At 39.9% G+C, this 10,456-nt stretch overlaps 2 protein-coding genes across 2 annotated transcripts; one reads left to right on the top strand and one right to left on the bottom strand.

The window, feature by feature from the left end:
- Positions 1–140: 140 nt before the first annotated feature.
- On the bottom strand, positions 141–7,765 carry LOC103979494 (la-related protein 1B). Its single transcript, XM_009395670.3, has 6 exons — positions 7,063–7,765; positions 6,392–6,965; positions 6,144–6,309; positions 5,971–6,061; positions 1,033–1,104; positions 141–793 (listed from the first exon to the last, which is right to left on the bottom strand). Exons 1-6 carry the CDS (start codon positions 7,468–7,470, stop codon positions 629–631), a joined length of 1,476 nt encoding a protein of 491 aa, XP_009393945.2. The 5' UTR covers positions 7,471–7,765; the 3' UTR covers positions 141–628.
- Positions 7,605–10,181, top strand: LOC135587863 (aquaporin PIP2-2-like). Its single transcript, XM_065079685.1, has 4 exons — positions 7,605–7,630; positions 8,888–9,047; positions 9,145–9,653; positions 9,746–10,181. Exons 1-4 carry the CDS (start codon positions 7,605–7,607, stop codon positions 9,792–9,794), a joined length of 744 nt encoding a protein of 247 aa, XP_064935757.1. The 3' UTR covers positions 9,795–10,181.
- Positions 10,182–10,456: the final 275 nt, after the last annotated feature.

Below are 10,456 nucleotides of genomic sequence, written 5' to 3'. Positions count from 1 at the left end.
AAAATATCGTTATAAGGAAAGAAGAAAACAAAATTGCGACCAATCTCAATTACAAATCTGAATTCTTGGCTATCATCTATCCATGTGTTAGGGAAAATATAAAACATAATTTATTAGATAACAATGCTACTTAAACATGAAAAAAAAATTATCACTAAACTACCTCATTTTCATTATTCAAAATTCCTGGATATATATACACACATATCCATCTGTCCACAAATTCTAAACAAAAGTTCTGACGACTCTTAAACTGAATTATTTATCCAACAAACACCATCGACAAAAAAATAAAAATAAAAAATTCCATGTACCTATTCCATCTAAATTTGTCCTTTTAGATTTTTTTTAATGTTTTCTTTTTAATTTTTTAATTTTTTTTTCCCCCTTTGAGTGTACCAAAAAATCTCAAACCAAAAGGAACATTACCATAAGTCCCGCCACTGCTCTCCAATTCACAATGAATGCCCACATTCTCCCAAATCAAAAAAAATTTCACACACTTGGATCATTCTGATTCTGAGTAGCCTCAAACCTTTACCCATTTGGCTCCCTACTGGACCTCCATCCCGCAGCCGGTCAACTGAGCTACTACCAAGTACTGCCTCAGCGCCTGACTGGCCCATCGTCAAGATGGACCCTCGTCCAATCCAAGACTTTGGTCGTGGGCAGTCACCGAATCATGGGCAGATGTTGCTGGAGACTCAAGTGGAGAAGCAACAACACCATTTTGCCCCTGCGCTCGAGGAAGAATCCAATCCATCCAATCGCTGCGTCTTCTGACTCTTTCACCCTGCACCACCAGATCACACCAAGGAAGAATATACTCATCCAAATGCCTATTAAACTCTTTCTGTAAGAATATAACAGTGTCATGACAGATAAAAGATTTGCATAAATCAAGTCTAACTAATGGCACAAAACTTGCCGACCTTGGGGGAGGTTTGCGATATCACAGTCAAGAAAGTTTAATAAAAGACTGTTCTGACATTTGAAATAAAAGCTAAAAGCTAAAACAGCTGTAATTACTACCTGTACTTCCACAACCAATGAGCCTCGGATGGAATCCAATATAAATGGTATGCTACTTGATAATTGCCTAACCTGCATACAACAACAACCAAAAAAGGAAAAAGAATCCAGAAATGAGACCATTCAGTGAGTGATATAGGAGGATATGACAGAGTACCAAGTTTCAATAATGGCAAACATTTTCTTACATTCATACAATACAAAGAAAGTCTGCATATCAAGTCCACAGGAAATTCAATTCATCTTCTATAATTTGCTAAACAAACAGACATTCTGTCATCACGACCTTGTAAAAATTCAATATGTTAAAACACTACCATAGCTGGTGGGGTAAATACACCACAGCAGGAACACCAGTGAAACTCACCTAAACCAAGTTTAGCGCTACCATAACTAAACAAAATCATGAGAAAAAAGGTAGAGAGATGTTTGCTCACACTTCAGTTTTAGATACTTGTCAAAAAATAATAACTGCCGTCGATCTGAATTTATCTGTAGTAGTCCCATCTAAATTCAAAGAATGTTTAATTTTGTCCACCCACTTTTTCATAAACATGGTGGTGAGAGAGCCTCATGCAAATGAGCCTTGGCTTTGGGACCGAAAGTAAGAACATATGAAGTACTCCTTTACTGTACAACCACATTATATCTCAAAACATTTTCCTAAGCAGGACAAACTATTTTCACTCAGTATTTAATGCCAGAAAGCTTGTACAAAAGCAACATATCAATCAAAACATAATTGCATAACAGCCATAACTTTAGTAAAATTAGAACCACATCAATATAACATTAATATAACATTGATACTAATATCAATGCCACTAACAACAAAGACACTTTCCACATGATAACAGCAGACCAAAATTGCTGCAAGGCATAGCAAAAACAAGAATTCAGATGCAAACAAAATATACAAATAGAGGTATTCACTGAAACTGCTACATGAATAAGCATCCAAGAAACATAAATAGATCACTGAATGTTACACCTTCTGTGGTTACTCCTTTTCATCTGAATTAACTGAAGAAAAAAAAATTTAGATGGGATACATAAAAAGAAATTAACCTTTGGTTTGTCTAAGATAACTGCATAGTGAAAAAGAGGGTGGCATTTGCTAGCATATATTTGAAAAATTATCCCCAACATTTCCGGAAAGAAAACATCTTGAAGTATTCACTCAGCTCCCATCACAACAGATACATAAGCTAAAAAAGAGAAACAAGTACCAGAAACAAGCAAAAGGGAGGAGAAATGATAAAAGTCACAGCTTTTGTCACATGATGTAATTTCCAGGCTCACTGTAATGGAGGGCCACCATAGGAGCAACATGTCTCAGTGACGCATGTTGTAATATAAATTACCAAGCCGAGGGATACATAAGAGAGATCTAGAGAGAGAACAGAATGAATGATATAAAGCTCTCCACTGAACCGAACTCAATTCAATTCATTGTTTTCTTCCTAATAACAATGCTGAAAAGTCAAACAAGAAGCCCAATTAGAGGAACCCCCAAAACAGTAAAATTTCCCAGCTTAATTGGTCACATTCACACATCTGCGTAACTCTTTCTTTCTGTCTGCTATCTTTCCTAGTCAGCAATCTTCTTTTAGCAAGATCTGAGTTGACCTAAATCACTGGTCAAAATACTTAAGCTAAAGCTAATAGTAGTACACTCATCATATACTTATAAGTCAATCTTAGTCTTGTCCACTTCCGATATGGGACTAAGTGGGATGTTATAATTTTTCTCATTCAAGGGCTTGACGTCTTCATCAAAACCCAGCATAGCCTAGATCAAACCTTAGCATGGTGCATGTGAGGCATAGCTTGGTGGTGGCTCCACGTCGTGACGACTCCTTCGACTCCATCCACGGGTAGTCCTTTCCTACTCACGCCCCCTCACCATGCCCAAATACTAGGTCGGCTCTGATACCAAATGTCACGACTCGAGCCTGATAAGCTAACTAGCCCATCAAATTCGTTTAATCTAAATCATTTGTCAAAATGCTTAAGCCGAAGTTGATAGTAATTACACTCGTCAGACCCTTATAAGCTAATCTTAATGTTACCCACTTCCGATGTGGGACTAATCGGGGGTGTTACACATTAGAATTGACTAGTCCAAATCCAAATCTACCTTGAAGTTTTGCTTTTCTTCTAAAGCACATTTGACCACTTAGAATTTCAAGTATACCTTTGTTGAAACTAGAAATTGCCATATCACAAAAACAAAATAGGTTCTATTAAATTGATTCCATAAAAAGTGAACACTATTAACTAAAATCATCATCCTAATTAATATAGATTAAAATCCATTGAAACTTCAAGTGAAACAACCACAATTATTGAAATGATCAAATTTACCAAAAATCAGCAAATTGTTCACTAAATTTTAATAATTAAATCCTTAAAAGTTGAGCTAATATTAATAACTAATGATAACTCCTAAAAAACCTTAAACTAATGAGTGAAACACAAGAGAAAAGGATCACGTGGCCACCACAAGAATGCCAAATCCATGTACACTGTATGGATGCACAACTGATTGTCTTACCTCTTCAATATCAAACAATAAAATCAGTTTAAGGTAGTTCAAGTGGTATGTTTTAGATCACAAGTTAGCATAATGAGATCAAGCATATCACAGCTGCATACCACTTAGCTTTAGGTCACGTACAAATAATATAACTAACTATTCCCTTGCATCTCTACATGTTGCATGCTGACTTAGTAACATATATAAACTTACTCCTCTGAAGCCAAAGCATGCAATACATAGGGATCAAACCTTGTTTTCTTAAAGTATTTACCTATTTTAGTGGTTAATTGAGTAGCATTTAGATGCAGAACGAATGTTTATTGGAAAGATCAGGAAACAAATAATAAGCTGTCCATAAGCAATATTTCCTGGCAGGAAATGGACTAATAAGGTTTTCGGTTTTACAGAAATGTGATGATGCAAAAGGCCTGATGATGTCTTGAGCAATCAGTAATCAGGACAAATAATCTAAGGCTTGCAAACACAATTTTGCTCCATGCCCGCAATGCCATCTGATGGTTCTCAAACACATCGTTCCACCACTTATGTCATAGTTTTTGGCATTAAGTCTTATGTGGCATCGTGCCATCAGACAATCTAACTGGATTATTTCCTAATATTAGGTAATTAGTACATTAAAATAATATACAATTATTTAAAATAAAACCACAAATATCTTGTGATGAAACCTTTATTAACATACTATTAATAATTATTCAATGTTTGTAATAAGGTTTTAAATCTTGGTCCTATACCAATTTCAATAATCTACGCACTCGGTGTGGTAACAGTGTATGATCCATACTGCCCAGTAACAACCAAATAAATAAATATATATATATATATATGTATATATGTATATATATATATATGTATATATATATATATATACATATATATATATACATACATATATACATATATATATCACAACCATTACCGCACTATATGGTTCCATACTAGTCCTTTCTTGATCTGATAATCTGTATTGGCCATTTCAACAAGTACAAGGTTTCCATATACCACTGCAGCTGTATGTGCTGATAAAATAAACCCTAATAAATATAGAACTATATTTTAACATTAATGTTAACCATGGTATTAATATATCAGTTCAATATCACCCAGAAAATATTTAAAAATAATAATATTGACCATTTTTGCCCAAATTAGTACATATCAGTATTTGAGGCCATGATATTAACAACACAATAAAACATAGAATTGAATCTAAAAATAATTAACCAACATAACATCATCCAAGGTAACACTGGCAATGCCGGTCCCAAGCTCGGATGAAAAAGGTGAAAGATTGTGTTAGGTCATTAACAGCCAAGGCAAAACTACGTCTGGTCTCATGAACATTGGTCTTAACTTATTTCACTTTTCACATATCTCAATGGCGATAGAGGTTTCATGTGCCAACCCCATATAGTTGGGACTTACGACTCTATTGTTGATCTTGTTGTAATATCATCAAATGTGAGAAACATCTTAAATATTCAAATAGAATCATTTTAAAATGGTGGTAGAGTAGTGAAAACATTTTTTTTATTTCATATTTTGAACCTTGGCTCTATGAAACAAATATGCTATTAATGAAACACGAAATAATCTAATCTTAGATCAAAATACTATGTATGGACGATATGAACAGCATAAACAAACATTCTCAAATGACGAACATCCAAAGTATATTGCTCAATATATCAAAGAAATTAGTTCCTAATTTTATCTTCAGTAGTTGGTATTCTCATTGAAATTAATGAATGAACTATTTCCACATAAACAAAATTTATAGCTATATATTTAAAACATATTTTAAATGCATGTCCAAAGTGAACTTCTGGGGAGAAATTCAATTGATTCTCAACATCATCAAGCACAAACTAGAAGGAATATACTGAGGTGCACCATGCAATATGGCACAACAATCCACATCATATGCTGGCAATGAGAAATTAAGCTTCCATATAATTATATTATAGTTTTAGTAAATAGATATTGATAATTGTTTTCATAAAAATGGAGAAAATGTTGATTTAGTTTGTAAGCACAAGAGTGCAAATCAAATACAAAACGATCATAAATATCCATAGGGTGTACACGGTGCATGAGACTCCTCCGATGGAAAGGGTCAATGCTACTCCAATAGTATAAAGGAGAAAAAGAAAATCACAAATGATTTCTACTATATTATAAAAATCATAATAACCATATCATAAATGATTTCTGCTACGTTAAATAAATCATAATAATCATATATATAATATATATTGAAACATTTTTCAAACATAATGCAACTTCTCTACTTGTATCAAAATAGAGCAAAAGGATAATAGAAGTCAATTTAAGACTAGGGAAGGTTATCAGAGAAGTAACCATAAACTACTCACTCGATTGAAGGATGCAATCAAGGAGACAGGAATCCAGCCCTGGTCATCCATATGCACCCTCAAGAATGAATCCTTGCACAAATTTTCACGACTGCAAAAGAACAAAAAAAGATACAGAATGAACTAACAAAATCAAACCTTAACAGATTACCTGTATAACAACCATATAATACCTGAAATAGTACTCAATTTGCCTCATTAACATATTACGCGTATGATCCAATGGGGATAAAAACACAGTAGGACGTGCTGCAGTTGGTGCTTGATGAGAAACCGATGTCACATTTCCCATTGGATCAAAAGGTGGCACTGGCGCAACATAATAGACAGAACGAACATCTGAAAAAAAGAGCACAAAGGCCAAAATTATGGAACATACATGATGAAGGCAAATCATAATATCCATGACAAGATTACTTACCCGTGAAGCCCATGGGACCACCTACAAAGGGCTGGACATGCGGAGGAATGCCAATGAATGGTACCGGAGTATATGGGGATTGCTGAAGGAACGGCCGTGAATAGCCCCACTGCGGAACCAGTGGGGTAGTCATATGTGGATCTCTACCATTAAAACCTTGAGAAGCATTCCAGTCATAGCCTCCCCACTCATGATCCTGTCTTCTTCCATGGTTTCCATGATGGAATCCCCCACCACCATTATTTCGCTGCCGGTTTCTATTGTATCCCCCATGGCGGTCACTGCCGCTATGGTGCTGTGGTGCGAAACCACTGCCTCGATTGCGATCCCATGTGTTATTGACCCTATTGTGATCCCTGGGATAAGGTTCCCAGCCTACTTCCATACCAACGGGAAAGGCCTCCTCCAAGGTGCGGGTTGGTTGAGGTGACACGGGTGCACTATTGGTCGATGAAGCACTGCTAGTGCTGCTCGTATCCATTGAACTAGGTGTGGAATTCGGCCGACACGGGCTAGAACGTGGGTTAGGATCGTTAGAATTTGCCATCGGCGGCGGAGTTACGATCACAGACCCCTACCAGGATGCAAACAAGAACAACACCACAATAAACATCAAAGTTTTCTAGCGAGTTGCGACTAGCAGTAAGATCCATGAAAACGACTTGACTTACCACTGGATCGCCGTTCGATCCATCCGCGGGGACGTTGGAGTGTTGCGAGGAGGAGGATGGCCTGGGGAAGGCCATGGCCAACTCTGAGAGCGCGGGCCAGGAGCCGACGCTCATCACGGAATCCCCCTCGCTCGCCCCATTCGCCGGGACGTTCCAACCCGGCCTCTGTCCGGCCGCATTGCCGTCGTTTATACGCTCCGCGCCCTCCAGCGGCGGCGAGGGAGACGTTCGGCCGGCGACAACGGTCTCGGCAGCAGTGCCAGGAGTCGGAGGGCGATCGGCGGGGTCAGAGGTGGAAGGGGCGGCGGCTCGGGGCTCACCACAAACGACGCGGCTCCAGGAGAGGGCAGGGCTTCGTCTGACGGTTGCGGCGGACGCGGGGGTGGAGGGATCGAAGGCCGTTGTCATGATCGTCGATTCTAGGGTTAGGGTTGCGCCGCCAACGGCGATCAAGAAGCGATCTCTCAAAAGAACGAGCGAGAGCGAGAGAATACAAGAAGAAAAAGCTGAATCAAGATTTGATCTCGACAAAGAGTAACGAGATGGAAGGGAAGATCGATGGAATGCGGTGCGAGTTCTCCAAAGATTACAAGAGATCAGATGAGAGATCGGCGGGCGAAGGGAAACCTTCGCGTCTCTCTCTCTCTCTCTCTCTCTCTGTGCGACGGTGAGAGCGTGCGCCGAGGCGAGGGTTAAAACAGACTGCGAAAGAAGGGTCTTTATTTATTGGATCTGCTAAGTCGGCAGTAACAAAGGCAGTGGAGTCGGATTACAATCCCTTGAATTAACGTTATCGTCTCCACCACCAAACCCATTTGTCCGTTTCCCTCTTTGCCTTTCATCCCCTATTTAATTATTTTGTGATAAATTCTAAATTTAAAATATATATATATATATATACATATATATATGTATTATACATATACATATAACTGTAAAAAACATAGGTAAAAAATCAGTAAACGATTCACTAAATAATGAATTAAAAGATGCAAACTATTAAACCATTTTTTGGATTTAAAATTTATATTTTTTTTCTTATTTTATTCACTCAATTAGTGTGTGTGTGTATACATAAAATCACCTACCAATCGATGCATAGTCTTATTAAATTAAAATAAAAATTTGAATAAAATAAGAAAGATATTTTCTCATGATGCAATCTTATTATACGGATTAAAATATAATATTCGTTTATAAGTCTATGGAAATAGGAATTAGAATCCTACAACTAAATTTGAGATCAAGTAGTTTCACGTATATATATATATATATATATATATATATATATCCGTTCGATCAATCTTTCTTGGACGTAGGAACCATCACGAGCCGTTGGATGAGACAACAATCTGCGGTGGGGGGTGAGGATGGTGTGCTTACAACCGCTACGTGTCGTGACGTGGCGTCTTCTCTGTGGATCGCATGCACGTAAATCGATACGATTTTAAGCAGCGATCGTCGTGCTGGCCCTTATCATAGTGGACATGGACAACTGAGATGATAATTGCATGGTCCGAAATAAAACAATGACTGAAGCGGATCCTCAATGGTCCGCAGACAGAACAAGACTTCATCTCAATGGAAGATTACTTCTTCCAGCTTTGTATATGTATTCTATAAGAACATGATTTCTTGTTCGATATAAATAACATGAATCAAGTCCACTCGACCCTTTCTTGCTCAGATGGGCCCAGCTCCATCACCTCGGGAACTTGAACATTGTCGGGGCTCAATCCTTGCGGGCCAAAAACAATCTTATCCAAAGCTTGTATGAGCATCGTATAATGCCATTTTAATCCCTCCCTGCACTATAAATCTCAAGCTACCACTCCTTGGAGAAGAACGGCAGAGGCAGAGCGGCCACCGGTGGACTACTAAGACCCGCCACCGGCGCCTCTGCTCGGCTTCCACGAGCTTCGCCGTTGGTCCTTCTACCGGGCCCCGCCTGGGACTTCGGCGGCGCCATCCTCGCCTACTGCACCGTCCGCTCTCTCTCTCTCTCTCTCTCTCTCTCTCTCTCACGCATATGATTTCTTCTCTTTTGATCTCAAGGCGACTCATGGATGCGACTTCTTCCAGGTGAGCATTATCAATCCTGCGGTCTCGTTCGGGCTTCTGCTGGGCCGGAAGATCTCGCTCCTGCGCGCGGTGCTTGACATGGTGTTGCAGTGCATGGGAGCTATCTGCGGCGTCGGAATCATCAAGGGGATCATGAATCACCCCTACAACTCCCTCGGCGGCAGAGCCAACCAAGTGGCCGCAGGTTGCTCCCAGGGCACCGCTCTCGGTGCCGAGATCATCGGCACCTTCGTGCTCGTTTACACTGTCTTCTCGGCCACCGACCCCAAGCGCAGGTCATGGTTGCTCCCACGTCCCGGTCTGCACCAATCGCCACACTGCATCTCCTCCACGAGTGTGTTCCCACAAACGCTTCGGAGCTGCATGCGGTGCAGGTCATGGCGCCACTGCCGATCGGGTTCGCGGTGTTCACCGTCCACCTGGGGACGATTCCGATCACGGGGATCAACCCGGCGAGGAGTCTCGGAGCGGCGGTACTGTACGACCAGCGCAAGGCATGGCGTGATCACGTGAGTTGTCCGCAGAACTCGTAGGCCGCACTTGGTTTGCTTTTAGCATTAGTACTCAGCTTGTTCATGTGATTTGAGTTGCGGTGGTGCAGTGGATCTTCTGGGTGGGCCCGTTCGCCGGAGCGCTGGCCGCGGCAGTGAAGGCTTTGAGCTCCTTCAGGAGCAGCAATGGCAAGTGAGTTCAGCTTCTGTCAGTTCAGTAGCCATGGCCAATGTGACGGCGTTTCCCACGCAGTCCCAAACCAGTGAGCAAAAGAAGGATAAATGTAATCGAGTTCTTTTGGGATGCACGGCAAAATAATATAATATAATATATAAAATATATATGATGAGAATTTTCTGAGTAGAAAATCTTGCCATTATCATTCTAAAAAGAGTAATATTAGTTCCTTCTCTAATCACTACTGGTTATTCACACTTCAATAGCAGTGCAATTGACCTTAGAAGGTCTCCAAGGCCACATGGAATCAAGTGTTTTCTACTTCTCTATAACTACTGGGGAAAGAAGTCTAAGTCTAATTCAGAGGCCACATGGTGTGGTATGACATGCATCCATTCTTGTCCCCCAAAGGATGCTGCAGTTACCTATTGCTATCAGATGATTCGCTTCTTCCTTGCATGTTCTCGTACCTTTCTATCACTATCTCTCAACATTCTCAGTACAGTCAAAGAGGCCATAAAGAAGGGGGAAGAGTTCTACAAGTAAGTGTGTAGGATTCCCCTGACTGTTCTCTCGCATGGATTACTACTTCTGCTACCACAACTACAACTTTGCTTTTGAGATTTATTGCCTCTCCTCCCTC

Source organism: Musa acuminata, chromosome BXJ1-1, assembly GCF_036884655.1.
Source record: "Musa acuminata AAA Group cultivar baxijiao chromosome BXJ1-1, Cavendish_Baxijiao_AAA, whole genome shotgun sequence".
Lineage (NCBI taxonomy): Eukaryota > Viridiplantae > Streptophyta > Magnoliopsida > Zingiberales > Musaceae > Musa > Musa acuminata.
Note: the sequence above shows the minus strand (reverse complement) of the source record. Positions and strands in the feature narration are given on the sequence as shown.